This window comes from Nansenia antarctica, assembly GCF_963989245.1.
Source record: "Nansenia antarctica genome assembly, chromosome: 1".
NCBI classification, from domain to species: Eukaryota; Metazoa; Chordata; class Actinopteri; order Argentiniformes; family Microstomatidae; genus Nansenia; species Nansenia antarctica.
In genome coordinates this window covers 104,781,455-104,800,621 of record NC_137674.1, presented here as the reverse complement: position 1 = coordinate 104,800,621, position 19,167 = coordinate 104,781,455, and the positions used below count along the sequence as shown (strand labels likewise).

General features: G+C 46.7%; 5 protein-coding genes across 5 annotated transcripts; all 5 read left to right on the top strand.

Annotated features, from left to right (window-relative positions):
* Positions 1-4,704: 4,704 nt before the first annotated feature.
* LOC308175747 (histone H4) lies at positions 4,705-5,016 on the top strand (the record flags this gene model as incomplete). Its single annotated transcript, XM_080550295.1, has 1 exon — positions 4,705-5,016. One exon carries the CDS (start codon positions 4,705-4,707, stop codon positions 5,014-5,016), a length of 312 nt encoding a protein of 103 aa, XP_080406421.1.
* A 1,932-nt stretch (positions 5,017-6,948) lies between these two features.
* On the top strand, positions 6,949-7,323 carry LOC308175736 (histone H2B-like; the record flags this gene model as incomplete). Its single annotated transcript, XM_080550284.1, has 1 exon — positions 6,949-7,323. The coding sequence occupies one exon, from the start codon at positions 6,949-6,951 to the stop codon at positions 7,321-7,323; it is 375 nt and encodes a 124-aa protein (XP_080406410.1).
* A 3,651-nt stretch (positions 7,324-10,974) lies between these two features.
* LOC308175683 (histone H1-like) lies at positions 10,975-11,607 on the top strand (the record flags this gene model as incomplete). The annotated part of the gene is made up of 1 exon (XM_080550256.1): positions 10,975-11,607. One exon carries the CDS (start codon positions 10,975-10,977, stop codon positions 11,605-11,607), a length of 633 nt encoding a protein of 210 aa, XP_080406382.1.
* A 1,035-nt stretch (positions 11,608-12,642) lies between these two features.
* On the top strand, positions 12,643-13,029 carry LOC308175727 (histone H2A-like; the record flags this gene model as incomplete). Its single annotated transcript, XM_080550275.1, has 1 exon — positions 12,643-13,029. The coding sequence occupies one exon, from the start codon at positions 12,643-12,645 to the stop codon at positions 13,027-13,029; it is 387 nt and encodes a 128-aa protein (XP_080406401.1).
* Positions 13,030-13,848: 819 nt separating this feature from the next.
* On the top strand, positions 13,849-14,259 carry LOC308175714 (histone H3.2; the record flags this gene model as incomplete). The annotated part of the gene is made up of 1 exon (XM_080550262.1): positions 13,849-14,259. The coding sequence occupies one exon, from the start codon at positions 13,849-13,851 to the stop codon at positions 14,257-14,259; it is 411 nt and encodes a 136-aa protein (XP_080406388.1).
* Between the last annotated feature and the right edge of the window lie 4,908 nt (positions 14,260-19,167).

Here is a 19,167-nt window from a genome sequence, read left to right as displayed (position 1 = left end):
TTCCCCTGTACATAAGTCCCTGTCCAGCCCTGCTACATCCTCCGTGAGGACCACCTCTACCACATCCTCCGTGAGGACCACCTCTACCACATCCTCAGAGAGGACCACCTCTACCTCAGGCTACTGCAAGTATGAGCCACAATTACATCATTGTTATTTTTAAATGTTCATATTGATTGTTTCATTACTAATACATTACATGTATGCTCATTCATTCACACAGCACCAAGATGTTTTGGACAAAATTACATCTGGACAGTTACCTTTCATCCCCATCCACCCAGTACACTGGTAAGTCACATTGAATAGGGATTATTTAGAAATGTGTTTACTCACAAAATGTTATTTTGACTGTACATATCTGTGCTTGTTTGTGTGTTTACACTAACAAGATGGTTATTGCTTACCTCAACAGGAGAGCTGATTGGTGTGATGTTACCTAACCCCCCAGATGTTACCCACCAACCCTCCAGATGTTACCCCCAACCCTCCAGATGTTATCCCCTAACCTCCCAGATGTTACCCCAACCCTCCACCACCACCTCAGACACACCACCACCACCTCAGACACACCACCACCACCTCAGACACACCACCACCACCACCTCAGACACACCACCACCACCACCACCACCTCAGACACACCACCACCACCTCAGACACACCACCAGGATGTGGTAGAGGTGGTCCTCACGGAGGATGTAGCAGGGCTGGACAGGGACTTATGTACAGGGGAACGGGCCCTCACGGAGGACGTAGCAGGGCTATCTGTGTATTTATCTGTTCTATTATTGTTGAATTTGTGAATGATATGTTACTCCCTAACTATTATTATATACCTGATTGTAACCTGTACAGTTCTTTTGCAAACGTTAGCCCCCTGAAGTGTTGTGTATTTATATATAAAGTTTATTCTGTTTTCTGAATCAGTGTGGACTCGTGGTGTGTTTGTTCATCGTCTGACATTGGCACGTTTTATTACAATATCAACTACTATACTAGTCCAAAAGTTACATATGACTGTAGTTATCATAACTGTACATGTCCTACTCTAATGGATCTTGAACGAAACGCGCATTTTTTAAATTAAGTTGAATTGCTGAGTTGCGTTTGCAACTTTATGAGAAAATGATCTGCTGATCAGACCACTCTAACAGGAGTGTTTGTCCGTGAATAACACCGGCTATGCCCGGGGTAGAAACACAAGACTATAGCTGGATAAGGTCTACACGGTCTACACGGTCATTTTAAGCCGTCGACCAGCCCTCTACGACCACGGGAAGTCATGTTAAAAGTGAAGATACTTCTGTTAAACTAAGCTAAGCTAAACATCGCTAATCGCTAACTCCCTCCTGGGCTTAAAGTGACAAGTAATAACGTTGTGAAAAAAACCGTCAGATCAGATAGATATAAGGGTTATTTTGATAAACCGGATACATTTTGTGAATATATATGGTTACTTTCTCGCCTGAAAACATATTAAAACTTCATAAAATGACATATTAACACTTGTAGAGCCAAATTAAAGCTTTTCGCTAATGGCGGCCAAAACGGAGGTTTCAAAAACACTCGCCAGCTGGTCGTGACGCGTGCGCGTGCCAGCTGGTCGTGACGCGTTAGGCCGCACCCCCGGTAGCTTTTGCCCAGCGGAAGGTTTTGCCCTGACAGAGCCACCCCTCCTAAATTTCGTTGTTTGGTACCTGTACTATAGCAATGACAATAAAGACCATTCATTCATTCATAATGACATCATGGGGGTGATATAAAAGCATTTTATCGATAGATAAGTGGGCATGTCTTGGCGGTAGTGGTAGGCTAACTTCTTGATTGTACTAGATTATCCACATGTGAACGCCGTTTAAACCATTATTATATTTATATGCTTGAGAAAGCAACACAAGAAGAAAGAGCGAACGAGGACTGCCTTCTACAGAGATCCCTACAAGTTCGTCAAAGACCTCTTTGTCAAGGAGAAAACGGGTACCCTCAAAGTACCCATAAGGGAACTAGAGGAGCACCTGAGGAAGACCTACTCTGACAACCAGAGGCATGTGCCAGCCAGCATTCCGGATGACATGCCACCAATCCAACCACCTGAGCACCAGATGGAAACAAGGCCCCCTACATGGAGCGAAGTTGAGAGCACAGTAAAACGGGCAAGAACAGCCTCAGCCCCTGGGCCCAACGGTGTTCCATACAGGCTATATAAGAACAGTCCAGGCGTCTTGAAATACCTCTGGAAGCTAATGAAAGTGGCATGGGAAAAGGGAATCATACCAAAGGCATGGCGAAGGGCAGGAGGGATCCTGATTCCCAAAGAGAAGAATTCCTCAACCATCGACCAGTTCCGCCAGATCAGTCTACTGAATGTGGAAGGAAAGATTTTCTTCAGTGTTGTGGCCCAGAGGCTCTCAGTATTCTTGCAGAAGAACAACTTTGTCGACACCTCAGTGCAGAAGGCAGGGATAAGTGGATTCTCAGGATGCCTGGAACACACAAATGTTATCTGGCACCAGGTACAAACGGCCAAGAAGGAGAAAAAAGACCTGCATGTGGTTTTCTTAGATCTTGCCAATGCCTTCGGGTCAGTGCCTCATGAGATTTTGTGGACAGCGTTCAACTTCTTCCAAGTCCCAGAGGGCATCACAAGGCTGGCAAAAGCCTACTTCCAGGACCTCCAGTTTTGTGTTACAGCACAAGCCAGTACAACTGCATGGCAGCACCTCGAGATAGGCATAATGGCGGGCTGCACCATCTCTCCACTGGCGTTTACCATGGCAATGGAGCTCATTATTCGAGCATCCCGATGGGTCGTTGGAGGGGAACGGTTGAAGAGCGGGCTGCGTCTTCCTCCAATCAGGGCGTACATGGATGACATGACGACAATAACAACAACAAACGCATGCACCAAACGCCTGCTGGATAAACTCCAGGGAAACATCAAATGGGCACGAATGGAGATTAAACCCAGCAAGTCCCGCAGTATCTCCATTGTCAAAGGCAAGCTCGCCAATGAGAGGTTCCACGTCAACAACGAGCCAATACCAACAGTTCTGGAGAAGCCTATCAAAAGCCTTGGCCGCTGGTATAGCGCAGAACTCAAAGACTCGAAGCAGGTGGAACAACTCAGGCAGGATACAATCAGTGGCCTCAAGCAGATCAACAACACTGCTCTCCCTGGGAAGCTGAAGCTGTGGTGCTTTCAGTTTGGGCTGCTGCCCCGTCTCATGTGGCCAATTTCCATCTACGAGGTCACACTATCCCATGCCAACCGGCTGGAGAGACTGGTGAATGCACAAGTGAGGAAGTGGCTTGGACTGCCGAGAGACCTTAGCAGCATAGGCCTGTATGGCAACGGAGCCCTCTCCCTACCAATCTCAAGCCTGGTGGAGGAGTACAAATGTGCCAAATCAAGGCTGGAAATGACTCTCACAGAATCCCGGGATCCATTCGTCAGAGGTGCTGCTCCGATCCTAGCAACGGGGAGGAAATGGAAGCCATCTGCAGCAGTTGCGGTGGCAAAGACCGCCCTCAGACACCGGGATATAGTGGGGCATGTCCAACATGGCAGAGGGGGCCTTGGTTTGGAAACAACAACACCCACATGGCAAAAGGCTACTCCAACCGAACGGCGGAAGATGGTGGTTGAGGAGGTGCGCCACCAGGAGGAAGCAGCCAGGTGCGCCAAGGCAGTCTCCCAAGCCCAGCAAGGCCGCTGGATGAAGTGGGAGAGCGTGGAGAGGAGGAAAATCACATGGAACGAGCTGTGGAGCATGGAGTCTAATAGGCTAAGTTTCATCATCAGAGCCACATAATCATATTATGATGTCCTGCCCTCTCCTACCAACCTACATCTCTGGTATGGAGAGGACCCAGCCTGTCTCCAGTGTGCAGCCCCAGCAAGCCTCAAACACATCTTGGTGGGTTGCAAGACCAGTCTAACTCAAGGAAGATACACCTGGCGCCACAACCAAGTGCTAAAGTGCTTGGCTGCCGAACTTGAGCACAAGAGGGTAACCACCAACGCCATGCCTCTAAATGCCCAGACTACCTTTCCACGGAAAACAATCTTCATCCGGGAAGGGGAGAAACAGCGGACCAAGCCATCACCTCCAGACTCAGGCCCACTGAACGCAGCCCGGGATTGGGAAATGCGGGTAGACCTCAGCCAGAGGCTCACCTTCCCACCCGAAATTGCAGCGACCAACCTGCGCCCAGACCTAGTCCTCTGGTCCAAGTCCTGCCGGCGTGTCTTCATCGTAGAACTGACGGTCCCATGGGAGGAGGCCATCGATGAGGCATTCGAACGGAAGAGGCTGCGGTATGCCAACTTAGCAGTCGAAGCAGAGGGGCGGGGCTGGAACGTGAAGGTGTGGCCAGTGGAGGTGGGCTGCAGAGGCTTTGTAGCCAGCTCCACCACAAGGCTCCTGAGGGCAGTAGGGATCAGTAAAGGTGTGTGTGTGTGTGTGTGTGTGTGTGTGTGTGTGTGTGTGTGATGTCCTTTTGCTTCAATAATGCCTATAATGCCAAACGTTGTCCCTAGCAGAAGCTCCTCCCTCGACAAAAATCCCCCACAAGAAAAAAGAAAAAAAGAGGCAAGCGATAGCGCGCGGTTCCTGTACAGCCTGGTCTCAATCACGTCCTCGTAGCTGAGATAAATTCAACCCACAACTTCATCGAAGCCATAATCTTACTGAACTCAATATGTCTGGAAGAGGGAAAGGAGGAAAGGGACTCGGAAAAGGAGGCGCCAAGCGTCATCGCAAGGTTCTCCGTGATAACATCCAGGGAATCACGAAGCCCGCTATTCGCCGCCTGGCTCGCCGTGGGGGAGTCAAGCGTATCTCTGGTCTGATCTACGAAGAGACCCGTGGTGTGCTGAAGGTGTTCCTTGAGAACGTTATCCGTGATGCCGTCACCTACACCGAGCATGCCAAGAGGAAGACCGTCACCGCCATGGATGTTGTATACGCTCTGAAACGCCAGGGACGTACTCTGTACGGCTTCGGCGGCTAAACTATTCGTAAACTCAACCACCCCCTACAAAAAACAACGGCTCTTTTAAGAGCCACCCATCTCCACACAAGAGAGTTGATTCCATTATTATAACACATTTTGTCAGGCCTGGGGCCTCATTCATAACACGTGCTTAGATCAAATGTTGATCTTACCCGTGTCGTACGTAGAAAACCACGTCAACGTAGTGATTTATAAAATTTCAACGTGAGTCGATTTGAACGTGGAAACGATCGTAGCTCGACGTCGAGTATTCAACTTGCTTACGTACATTACCTACTAGTTATGCGGAGTTATTACAGGCATGTGAGCCGCACTGGAAAAACGTTGTCTACATGTAATTCATGCGAAGTTTAATTAAGTGGCTCGTCATAAAATTAACGATGTTGTTACCAGCCGAGAAAATGAGTTAAATTCAATATTTAAAGGCAACTGATGTTTATAATTGTATTTCAGTCTTTCTTTATATCCCTCCGGAGCTGTCTATCTCTCTTCAACATGCCTATGCCTTGCCCGGCCACGCGCTAAATGATACTGGATTTCGAGTTGAGTCGGGATGGCACCCCCCCTGAAATAAAAACAGTCCAAATCATCCCCCTTCTAAAACTGCCATCCCCCCTTTGCATCCCTTATGTCATTTTATCAATGAACGTGGTATTACTGCCCTCTCCCGCTTCCAGACGCACGCCTACCCTAAGTTCTGGGCCCAGGACAGTCCGGACGGATTGTATGGCAGCTAGTGCTGAGGCACAAACATGTACATTTCAAGCCTGCAAACTGTGACACTTTAAAATAACGTGAAAAAATACTTTTGTGCAATATGACAACCCTAGTTGACTATCTGTGCAGTATAGTACAGTGGATTGTGTACATAGCCTTTATTTATGTAAACCAGCTCCTTACCTTCTTGTGATTTTATGCTTTTTCTAAAATGTTTTTTTTCCCCCTTTCCTAACACCAGGGGAGCCACCCCTCCTAAATTTCGTTGTTTGGTACCTGTACTGTAGCAATGACAAATAAAGTCCATTCCATATAGTATTAACGCCCTGTGATGGCGGCTCAAATAGCGGCTGAATGAAGCCAAGTGCTATAATATAATATAATACAGACAGTATATAATATTGTCAGTATTGTCTGTCTGTATTATATTATATTATAGCACTTGGCTTCATTCAGCCGCTATAATTGAGCCTCACAGGGCGTTAATACAAACCTCATTCACCTGCGTTCAATTCCAAGTATGTTTGGTATTTATAGAAGGAAGCACGTACGCAACTTTAAACCATCTCAGCCCGTTTTATAAATAATGCTTACGTCCGTTTAGAAAACTGCTTACGTGAAAGTCAAAGATGACGTTCAAGTACTTCTTTATGAATGAGGCCCCTGTACATTCAACGGGTTTAGCTGTCATGAATAAAAACATACGTTGCCAAATCAATGTCAACGCAAGTAAATGCGTAGTCTTGGCATTCCACGACTAGAAATGACCATCCCACATGCGCATGGTTATTATGGATTATTACGCACACAACACAGTGCAGCCCCTTTTTCTATTGCGCATCTAGTGATAATAATAATGCATGCCCTTGTCGTACCATCCCAAAAGGACAATTCCTGGTAGTAATCGCTAGGCTGGTTGGGAGTTTGGGGGACTTGGTGTTCTATGTATATCATTCTCAATCTTCCTCTTGACGCTTTCATGTTCATATCGCCATCGGAAACAAGGCAACCCGACAGCCGGGTGAAAAAGTAAGGAAGGGGTGGGGGGAGGAGCCCGCGCGTGCGCAGATAATGTATTTACCCGCGAGGCAGACTAGAGCTTTGGAAGTGGATGTCAGCAGCCGCCTAATTTGCATAGCCCCACCTTTATATTACGGGTGTGCGTTTGCCGCCTCTTCATTCGTTTCTGAGAAGTAACGAGCCACTATCAACATGCCTGAGCCTGCGAAGCCTGCGCCCAAGAAGGGCTCCAAGAAAGCCGTCACCAAGACCGCCACCAAAACCGGCAAGAAGCGCAGAAAGTCCAGGAAGGAGAGCTACGCAATCTACGTGTACAAGGTCCTGAAGCAGGTCCACCCCGACACCGGCATCTCCTCCAAGGCCATGGGAATCATGAATTCCTTCGTCAACGACATCTTCGAGCGCATCGCCGGCGAGTCCTCTCGCCTGGCCCACTACAACAAGCGTCGTACCATCACCTCCAGGGAGATCCAGACCGCCGTGCGTCTGCTACTCCCCGGTGAGCTGGCCAAGCACGCCGTGTCCGAGGGCACCAAGGCCGTAACCAAATACACCAGCTCCAAGTAAACTGATTTTCGTCTGTACTGCTTACCCCAAAAGGCTCTTTTAAGAGCCACCCACCCTATCAAAAAAGAAAGCAATTCCATAGTGAGATGACCTCGCGTGCTACAAATCAGTCGAATGTATATGCTGTACTGATTGTGTGTATTGTAACAAGTAAGTAAAATTATACAGTATTTATACAGCACCTTTCCCAGACCAAGGGTCTCAAAGTGCTTTACATAACAAGGAAGAAAACACAAATAAAACATAGTAATACAGGAGTGAAAGCCACAGCAGGTTAAAACAGGCAGAAAGCATACATAACATAACAAGCATGTATAAGGCATATGTATCAATTACTCGATGTTACAATTTTCAAAGACTCCAGTCCTTGAACGCGCCGGAGGTTTTGCGCGCCTTTTTTTGTTCCTCACTTGTTTGTTGCTCACTAGTTGTCTAAAACGGTTTCCTCTATTAATATAATGGACAGGAGTGACTACACTGCATACATACGCATGGCCAATTTCTCGGGACAGGTGGATTTAAAATAAATAATAAAATATAATAATAGTTTAAACGGCGTTCACATGTGGATCTACCATCACCTCCAGGGAGAATCAGACCGCCTGCTACTGCTCCACAGCAGATGAATGTGTGTATCTTGAACGGCGAAGACAAATGTAATCTTCTTGCACTTGAATAGCATTAAGGTTGATGCAGGCTCACTAGTCAGCTACCTGGACAGAACCTCAAGAACCAATGATGTGAACGAGTTCGGTCATGCATGTCTTTGAATTGTAATAATACCACTAGGTAGCGGGTTTTGTTTATGTAGTAGGGCTTTATATACAAAAATGAGTTATGAATAGATCTACAGGATTTAACGGTCCAGCCAGCCATTTATACAGAATGCAATGATGAGGATAACAACTATCATCTATGATAAAGCGATAATCAAACACCGCCATGAACGAACTGCCCAGGTAGCGGGACACACCCAAGATGCAAACATGAATCAAATAAAAACAACTTGTGATATGGTAGAACATAGATTTTTATCTTTCCAACATTAAGTATCATTCTCATTCTCAGCCCACCAAATGCTCTCTGCAGGACAGTGAATGCAGACTGTAGCTCAGAAAGAGCCTGGTCAGTCGTGGGGGCAATAGCATACTGTACAACAGTGTCATAAGCATATATATTATTGTATTATTGGTGAATATTAATACGATTAATACGAGGCTCAAGGACAGCCAAGCAGCGGCAGAACCATTATATTATATTATGTTACATTACAAATGTGATGTAATTTAAACACCCCGGTCCACAAAGACCCACAAACACATGGAGAGAGGAGGCAGGCTGACTACGTCACCATCGATAAACAACACATACATAAGCACATTTAATTTATTGAATTTACTTATTACTATTATTATTTATTTATTTACAAACAAAGTTATGATTGCAATTTCAGCTAGTTACCAACTAGTTTAGTAGCCGAACATATTCATCATAAGGCTGCTGATGTCCTCATTTACATTTACATTTTTGGCATTTAGCAGACGCCTTATTCCAAAGCGACTTACAATCAATATATTTGAATACTAAGCATGTGAATCAGCAGTCCACCATTCGTTGCAGGAAGAGTACTCTAGCTCAGGCCCGGGGCCACTGATAGAAGGAAAAACCTTCTCTCTATTATCGCCTTCTACTAAAACTTTTTTTATTTTATTTTTTAATTACTGGAGAAACTGAGAAACAGTACAAGGGGGGCAATAGAAGTTCTTAGGGACACAGTAGAGGGGAAAGCGGGTGTCTTTAGGAGACGTAGTGGTGAGGGTCAGAAGATGTCTCAGGAGGAGCAGTTAAGATGTAACCTGAAGAGATGGGTCTTCAGTCTACGACGGAAGATGGGTAGTGACTCTGCCGTTCTGACAGCCGTGGGGAGCTCATTCCACCAGCGGGGAGCCAGTGTTGTGAAGAGACGTGATCGGGCAGCCCGACTGCTGTGTAGAGGAGGTGGGGCCAGTCGGCCAGCCGAGGTGGAGGAGCGGAGTGAGCGGGCAGGGGTTTGGGGGGTTACCATTTCCTTCAGGTAGGCAGGGGCTGTCCCTTTAGCTGCCTGGTATGCAAGCACCAGGGTCTTGAATCTGATGCGAGCTGCTATCGGGAGCCAGTGCAGGGTGCGAAGGAGAGGGGTGACATGCGAGTATTTGGGGAGGTTGAATACCAGCCGGGCAGCAGCATTCTGGATGAGCTGCAGAGGTCTAATGGCTGAAGCGGGGAGCCCAGCCAGGAGTACATTGCAGTAATCCAGGCGGGAGATGACCAGTGCCTGGGTCAAGAGTTGCGCTGCCTCTCTGGTAAGGAATGGTCGTATCCTTCTGATGTTGTAGAGGAGGAATCTGCAGGAGCGAGCCGTTGCTGCAATGTTCTCCGCACAGGATAGTCGGTTATCCAGGATCACTCCAAGGTTCTTGGCTGTCAGGGAGGGGGTTACAGTAGAGTTCTCCACTGTGATGGAGAAGTCTTGGAGAGGGCAGGCTTTCCCGGGGATGAAGAGGAGCTCGGTCTTGTTAAGATTAAGCTTGAGATGGTGGTCAGCCATCCAAGTTGAAATGTCAGCGAGACATGCTGAGATACGGGTTGCCACGTGTACATCAGACGGGGGGAAGGACAGGAAGAGTTGAGTGTCGTCTGCGTAGCTGTGGTAGGAGAGCCCATGTGAAGAGATTACCGAGCCAAGAGACTTGGTGTAGAGGGAGGAGAGTAGGGGCCCTAGGACGGAACCCTGGGGAACTCCAGTGGAGAGGGTTCGTGGAGAAGATAGCGATTCTCTCCAGGTCACCTGGTAGGAGCGGCCCGCCAGGTAGGAAGAAAACCAGGAGTGTGCGGTGACAGAGATGCCCAGGTCTGAGAGGATGGAGAGAAGGATCTGGTGATTGACTGTGTCGAAGGCAGCAGACAGGTCAAGGAGACACAATTCTGGTGATAATATCGCAATTGATTCCTCAGAGTCGACATGCAGCAACCATAGTCTATCTATGGCTTTCACCTGTCTTGTCTAGATTTAATAGGAGGGAGAGGGACACCATCTGAAAAATCACCTATAGGGACAACCTCTCAGCCCCATCCCCGCGACTGTGTTTCACGACCACCAAAAGAGCTCATATTTATAACACCCCGCACCACATCGGGGGACCCTCAACCTTTGTACTCCCTTGCCAGACAACCTGGCTACCTGGACAACGAGTGCTGGTCGCAATCATATGCACTTTTAGCCACTTTAGGAGACAAATAACACAGGAAAAGCTGTGCGCACCGCTCCCTCCGACGGTGCAACGGTGGGGTTTTGATCGAGTCACAACAAAACTCACGAGGCCTTCGCGGCTCACATGACTTTATTCTAACCGGAGGCAAGTCTGCTCGCTGGCCCGTTTGCATTTGGACCTCAACTCGGCACCACCGGTGACTTTTGGCCCGTTATTCGCGAGGAGAAAACACAGGCGCCCAAGTATTTCGGCAGCTACGACTGCTGAGCAGGGATGGTTGAGTCTGCACGGTTCTCATGCCGCGTTTAAGGACAGCCCCTGCTCCGGGTTGAGCTTCATTCTCACAGAGCAGCTTTGCAGACTAGTTGGTTTACCGGAACGAACGAGACTTTCTACAGACATGGCAGAAGTCGCACCAGCAGCAGCCCCCGCGCCGGCCAAGAGCCCCAAGAAGAAGGCAGCAGCCAGGCCCAAGAAAGCTGGCCCCAGCGTCGCCGAGCTCATCGTGACGGCCGTGTCCGCATCCAAGGAGAGGAGCGGCGTGTCCCTGTCCGCGCTCAAGAAGGCGCTTTCGGCCGGTGGCTACGACGTGGAGAAGAACAACTCCCGCGTCAAGGTCGCCGTCAAGAGCCTCGTCACCAAGGGCACTCTGCTCCAGCTCAAGGGCACCGGGGCCTCCGGCTCTTTCAAGCTCAACAAGAAAGCCACCGAGGCGGTCAAGAAGCCGGCGAAGAAATCCGCCGCCCCGAAACCCAAGAAGGCGGCCGCAAAGAAGCCCGCCGCTGCCAAGAAGTCTCCGAAAAAGGCAAAGAAGCCCGCTGCTGCGGCCAAGAAGTCTCCCAAGAAGGCAAAGAAGCCCGCGGCAGTCATCAAGAAGGCCACCAAGAGCCCCAAGAAGGCGAAGAAGGCCACACCGGTCAAGAAGGCTCCGGCTAAGAGCCCCAAAAAGGCCGTCAAGGCAGCCAAGCCCAAGGTAGCCAAACCCAAAACGGTGAAGCCCAAGGCAAAAAAGGCAGCCCCAAAGAAGAAGTAAACATTCAAAGTGTTCTTTCCGACACAATTTGTACCACTAAAAGGCTCTTTTAAGAGCCACCCACATTTTCGTAAAAACGCATGATCATCCATGACGACAGAAAAAGTCGAGTGTTTATTTTAGAAAGTATTTTACACCAGTGTAAATGGACTGACTTATATAGCGCCTTTATCCAAAGCGATTTACAACGGCCTCTCATTCACACACCAATGGCGGCAAGCTACCATGCAAGGCGCCGGCCGGCTCACTGGGAGCAATTTGGGGTTCAGTGTCTTGCCCAAGGACACTTCGACATGTGGCCAGCTGGGGCTCGAACCGCCGATCTGCCAAACTTGTGATCATTAGACAGCGGCTCTACCTCCGCCACAGCCGCCCCCAGTGTCAGTGTCAAGCACGGACTTACAAACACGACAATCATGTTTTTACTTATTGAGTAAATAATGAGCAGTAATGAGAGATTTGACATCAAGGTCTAGTTTACACTTTGACACTATAAAGTGTCACTCGGTAGAGCTGTGTGCGGGAGAGGATGGTGGGGGTATGACAGTGTCCATAAAGTTGCATATAATATCAACATATACAGATAGTTATGAGATACTCTTTCCGTTACACCATTACGTTATATTTGGACAGAAAGGCGGGAGATAACAGACAACTTTTCGCTCAGTCAGGAGTAACGAACTACAGAGAGCTGGGAATGCACTTCACAATGTACATATTATATACGTATCAATTATATATTATTATTATTATTATTATTATTATGACATATACTAGTTTTAGTACACTGAATATGTCACGTGGGGCGAGTTTGATTTGAACTTCGATTTCTGGCGCGCGAGGGAAACTCACAAAGACAATCTTCAATATTCACAATGTATCCACAATCTCTGTCTCTTGATTGGATGAGGTGACGTCGACCCAGTGGCCAATGAACGCCGTCAAGGCGAGCTATAAGAACAACGCTCCAAGCGGCAGAACCGTTATTTGAAATTATTTTCTTCAGCTTCTTTGAGATCCCGCTAAACCGTCACCATGTCAGGAAGAGGCAAAACCGGAGGCAAGGCCAGGGCAAAGGCAAAGACCCGTTCTTCTCGTGCTGGGCTTCAGTTCCCAGTGGGCCGTGTGCACAGGCTTCTGCGCAAAGGCAATTATGCCCATCGTGTTGGCGCTGGCGCACCGGTCTACCTGGCCGCCGTGCTCGAGTACCTGACTGCTGAGATCCTGGAGTTGGCCGGCAACGCCGCCCGCGACAACAAGAAGTCTCGTATCATCCCCCGTCATCTGCAGTTGGCCGTCCGTAACGACGAGGAGCTGAACAAACTGCTGGGCGGTGTGACCATCGCTCAGGGTGGTGTGCTGCCCAACATCCAGGCAGTGCTTCTCCCCAAGAAGACAGAGAAGCCCGCCAAAGCCAAGTAAAACCTCTACTCCGGCTTTCACCCAACTACTTAACCCCAAAGGCTCTTTTAAGAGCCAACCACTTGTCTCTCAAAAAGTGCAATTTGTATTTTCATCTCTAAACGGTGTTTGTCCGCTATGTGTACCGTAGTGTGCCTCATGTTGAAGCCTACAATCACAAAGTTCAACAGTCATCATACACCTTCGTGAGGCTGAGAACGCACCCACAACAACACACTTCTGTTTTGGCCACGTGGTGTTGCCAACCAATGTTCCCTTCATGATGAGTGCTGGCTATAAGCATAAACACATTTTAACAGTACCTTACAGGGATATTGTGAAATTACATTAGCAGTCTTGTACGGCCATAAGCTCACATTCATTCATATTCAGCCTCAAACCTAATGCATCTGAGAATAGCGTAAAAGCTATAGCTGGGGTCGTTGTCCTTAAGAAAGTGGTATCACAACAGTGGTATCATCTGCCAGTTGACTAATAATTATGGATTTTCCCATAACACCGATTTTTACAAATCTTCATATTATGTTTATTATTATAATTCACATGGGCGGGGCGGGTGGACAAGGGAAGCGCGCAATGGAGGGAGCAGGAGGGGTTTACAGTTTTAATTTATGGCGGGAAGGGTGCACGGGGCTCGTGTCCAATGACAGCCTGAGAAGGAGGTGACAACGGGCCAATGAGCTCGTCTACATTCGCGGGCCAATGAGCTCGTCTATATTCGCCGGCCAATCGGAGCACGACGGCTCCGGCTTTATAAACGTGGCAAGTTGTCTTGTGAAGAATATCTACACTTTGACTCTACAAGAAGAAGGTAGCATTATGGCCAGAACCAAGCAAACCGCTCGTAAGTCCACCGGCGGCAAAGCCCCCAGGAAGCAGCTCGCCACCAAGGCTGCCCGCAAAAGCGCCCCGGCCACCGGCGGCGTGAAGAAGCCTCACCGTTACAGACCTGGCACCGTGGCTCTGAGGGAGATCCGTCGTTACCAGAAGTCCACCGAGCTGCTAATCCGCAAATTGCCCTTCCAGCGCTTGGTGAGAGAAATCGCCCAGGATTTCAAGACCGACCTGCGCTTCCAGAGCTCTGCTGTGATGGCCCTGCAGGAGGCCAGCGAGGCTTACCTGGTCGGTCTGTTCGAGGACACCAACCTGTGCGCCATCCACGCCAAGAGGGTGACCATCATGCCCAAGGACATCCAGCTGGCCCGTCGCATCCGTGGAGAGCGCGCCTAAGATGATGAGTGTCGGACTATGATCATGAACAAAAACCAAAGGTTCTTTTAAGAGCCACCTCAATATTTCTCAAAAGGATTTTTTCCATTAACTACTCTTATTTATATGACGATAGATGGGTTAAAGTAGAATGAGATCGCAGAATGCCAGAGGGTACCATATGACAAGTCATAGCAGAACAGTTTTACTGACACAAATAGGAAAGGACTTGAAATCCCTCGCTGTAATGTGCGGAATGAGCTTTTAGTTGGGCTCCAGTCGTTTTTTTGGGGGGGGCAGGATATCCATATGACTACACATTTTACATGATAAGCGCACTGTTGCAATTTCGACGGCTTATGTCATATTATTAGGCTATTTCTAATACAAAAATAATACTAAATGGTTTTACGCACAATGTGTTCCTTTGTACCACGTCCCTACGATCGCAATGCATTTGTTTGACATTTTTCGGTGCGTGTACACAGTCCTAGATCTGAATGACAGGGAAAGCTTCGTGAGAGCCTACTGTGTCTATTGAAAGGGGCAAGGGCTGTGTAAATTAAATCGTTAAAGAGGCAACACACACACATCCCCCCATTTCCACTCCCCACCCCCCAAAACACACAACCCCACTACCCAACACACACACACACACACACACACACACACACACACACACACACACACACACACACACACCTCCCAACTATCCCCCCTTCACCCAAACACACACTCCCAACACATACAAATAATATTTTTTTTAAAGTTATGGGTTCTGTCTTTTTTTATGCATACCAATATGATTTGGATATAGTGAGCCCACTCAATACAACAAACAACAGTTTTAGGATCACTAAATACTTATGTCCTAACCAGAATACTTGAGTATTGGGTAAAATTGGGCTTTATATATATTGGGTTATATATTATATAGTTGAAAGCCAGGGCCCTTTCCCTGTTAGAAACTTGATTCCTCGTTTCCTCTGTTGCGTGTCTCACTTGCTGCTTCTCAAATCGCATTGGAGGAGAATAGGGGAACAACCTAGATATTCTCCTCCAATGCATTTTAATTATGATGCGACGAGGGGACAGGAGATATGACGCGAGGAATGGAGTTTCTACAATTGAGAAAGGGCCATCGACTTTTGTCTACCACGGAGCACTAGTACTGTTACTTGTGCGTCAACGGAACTATATACTTAATTCGTGTTGTCCTACGGAGGATTCTAACTGGCTGGACCAAAGAAAAATGTTTTAGCCGATTCAGCATAATTCAAGTTAAATGGTTATCTTGGCTTTAGGCTTTCTTTTATCACTATGTTTTCACAAACTTTCACTTCTCGACTGAATTCGAGAAAACGTACGTGTATCTATTATTCCAAGACATAATCAGATATGCACACAGGTTGAAGAGGCATGGCTAGGTTTCAAAACCAAATTCCAAAATATTATTGACAGTATAGCCCCCATGAGAACCACCAGGGTTAAAGCCCGATCGGAACCATGGATGAATTCGGACATTCTAAATGCTATGAAAGTCAGAGACCTAAAATGCTCTGAAGTTCAAAAATGCAAATCAAAATTAGTGAAACACTTAAACGAAGATCTCAAAACCCACTTTGAGAAAATTAAAAAACAATGCAACAAACTAAGCAATCAGGTAATTACCATGACCAAATCTGCTAAGAAAGAATACCTCGATAACAAAATCGAAGAAAACTTAAACAAACCACGTGACCTTTGGAAGCTACTTAATAGCCAACTAGGTTGCAGTCAAAAACTCAAAACCAGGTCTACAAACATCAGCATAAAATCTGGAGATTCTCTCCTTACAGACAAGCTGGATGTGGCTAAGTGCTTAAACACTTTCTTTAGAACATCCCATTCCACTGACACATGCCTTCTCTATTTGAACGACCACATCAACCATGAGGTGGACTCGGGCAAGTACTGCGGCATGGTCATGCTGGACCTCCAGAAGGCCTTCGACACAGTAGATCACCACATATTGTTAGATAAACTGAAAGCAATTGGGTTCGATAGAACATCGGTGAGCTGGATGCAATCCTACTTAGAGGGGAGGGAACAGGTGGTTAGTGTGAACGGAACACTGTCCCCCCCCCTCCCAGTGACCTGCGGCGTTCCACAAGGAAGCATATTGGGACCTTTACTGTTCCTAATATATGTGAATGACATGTCATCAGCATGTGATTGCAATTTGTTCCTGTTCGCGGATGACTCGGCTCTGCTGGTCTCTGACAGGGACATATTGCAGGTGGAAAAAGCGCTAAGCACTGAACTGAGTAGAATCTGCATCTGGCTAGCTGACAATAAACTATCAATACACCTAGGTAAAACTGAAACCATCCTATACGGATCCCCATCTAAACTCAGAAAGGCTGAAAATTTTAAAATAAAAGTGGGTAACATTAATATCACAAGAAAAGAGGATATTACATACCTGGGCTCCATCTTAGAGGCAAATCTTTCCGGAGATAAAATGGCAGCAAAAGTAATCAAAAAAGTGAACCATAGAACTAGATTCTTGTACAGGATATCCTCACTTGTCAGTAAAAACACACTGAGGACCCTATCAGGAGCTCTCATTCAATGTCACTTCGACTATGCCGTAACATCATGGTACTATAGAACCACAAAGGCCCATAAAACAAGACTCCAGACAGCCCAAAATAAACTGGTTAGGCTTCTGCTAGGCCTCAACCCTAGGACACATCTAACCGCTGCTCATTTTTTGAGCCTTGATTGGCTACGAGTAGTTGACAGAGTGCAGCAGCTTGCACTGGGCCTGGTCTTCAAGATACGCTACACCACAAAGACACCCAAGTACCTGTCAACATATTTCCAAAAAACGTCCACACATACAACACCAGAGGAAGCTCCACGAACCACGTTCAACCGCGGTGCACCACAAACAAGGGGTTAAACTCGTTTGCAAACTATGCAGTAAAAATGTGGAACGCCCTTCCTATAATCTTAAAGGAGTGCAAAACACTGCCCACCTTCAAAACCACTCTCAAAAAACATTTACAGGAGGCTGCAATCCGTAACGGGACCCTCTAAATCAAAAATCAGATTAAAAGACCCGACCCTCTAAATCAAAAATCAGATTAAAAGACCCGAACTACCCACTGTACATACTTTGTGTTTTGTCCCCCGCCCCCACCTGTGGTGTATGTCCCCACCTGTCCTACCCGCTGTACATACCTTATGTTTTGTTGTATTGTTCTTCCCATGATGGATGTATGTTTATCTTGTAGATAGTAATAGTTATTTGTCTGTATTATCTTGTAGATAGTACTAGTTTTTTTGTCTGTCTTACATGTAACGATGAATTGAGAATCAAGGACCCCAATTGAAATAAGCCAGTGGCTTTCTTGGGTTTTTATCCTGTTAGTTGACCTTGTATGTAATATGTACTGTCATGTACCTACTTCTGCAAATCTTCTAATAAAGTTTTCAATCAATCAATCAATGGTAAAACCAGAGCTGCCAAGTCACACGCAATCACCGTGAGACTCACGCATTTCAACCAGTTCTCACGCTCTCAGACAAAACACTTTTGGTGAAACTTGGCAGCCCTGGTAAAACCAAGCGACAATTGAAACGAGACAACTGGCTGCGTGTGTTTGATGTCCCCAAAAGGTGACAGGGTATTAGAAATCTTTTAGACATTTTTAGATTACCCTTTCCTCTAAATATAGGCATTGTTGCTACTATTTAACGTAAATGTTGGTCCCAGCACACACGATTGATAGCTTTCAGGGATGATTGAAACATCTAGCCTTGAGAATGAATGACAGAAAAGCAGAGGTCTCAGGAAGGCCTCCAAGATCTCCAGAGACCCAACCCACCCTGGGTACGAACACTTTGCCCGGCTGCCCTCGAAAAGGCGGTACGGGACCATGGCCGCAAGGACAAACAGACTGAAGCACAGCTTCTACCCCAGGGCCATCCTGTCCCTGAACACAGCAAAGACCTAGGTTCTGGGCCCTGGACAGTCTGGACGGATTGATGGCAGTTGCTGGACTGAAAAAAAATCTGGTGTAGTGCTGAGGCACAAATATGTACATTTCAAGCCTGCAAACTGCGACACTTTAAATGAATGTGCAATAACACTATGTGCAATATGACAACCCTAGTCGTCTATCTGTACAGTATAGTATAGTGGATAGTGTACAGCTCCTTCCCTTCTTGTGTTTTTTTTTTTTCTTTTCTTTCCTAGCACCAGGGGAGCCACCCCTCCTAAATTTCGTTGTTTGGTACCTGTACTATAGCAATGACAATAAAGACCATTCATTCATTCATAATGACATCATGGGGGTGATATAAAAGCATTTTATCGATAGATAAGTGGGCATGTCTTGGCGGTAGTGGTAGGCTAACTTCTTGATTGTACTAGATTATCCACATCTGAACGCCGTTTAAACCATTATTATATTTATGATTTATGTTTAAATCCACCTGTCCGGAGAAATTGGCCATGCGTATGTATGCAGTGTAGTCACTCCTGTCCATTATATTAATAGCGGAAACCGTTTTAGACGACTAGTGAGTACACTACTCCAGCAGTTGAAAGAAACAATGACAGAGTGGAAAAACAAAAAAGGCGCGCAAAACTTCCGGCGCGTTCAAGGACTGGAGTCTTTGAAAATTGTAACATCGAGTAATTGATACATATGGCTTATACATGCTTATGTTATATATTCTTTCTGCCTGTTTTAACATGCTGTGGCTTTCAGTCTTGTATTATGTTTTATTTGTGTTTTCTTCCGTTATGTGAAGCACTTTGTGACCCTTGGCCTGGGAAAGGTGCTGTATAAATACATTTTACTTACTTGTTACAATACACACAATCAGTACAGCATATAAGTTCGACTGATTTGTAGCACGTGAGCTCAACTCACT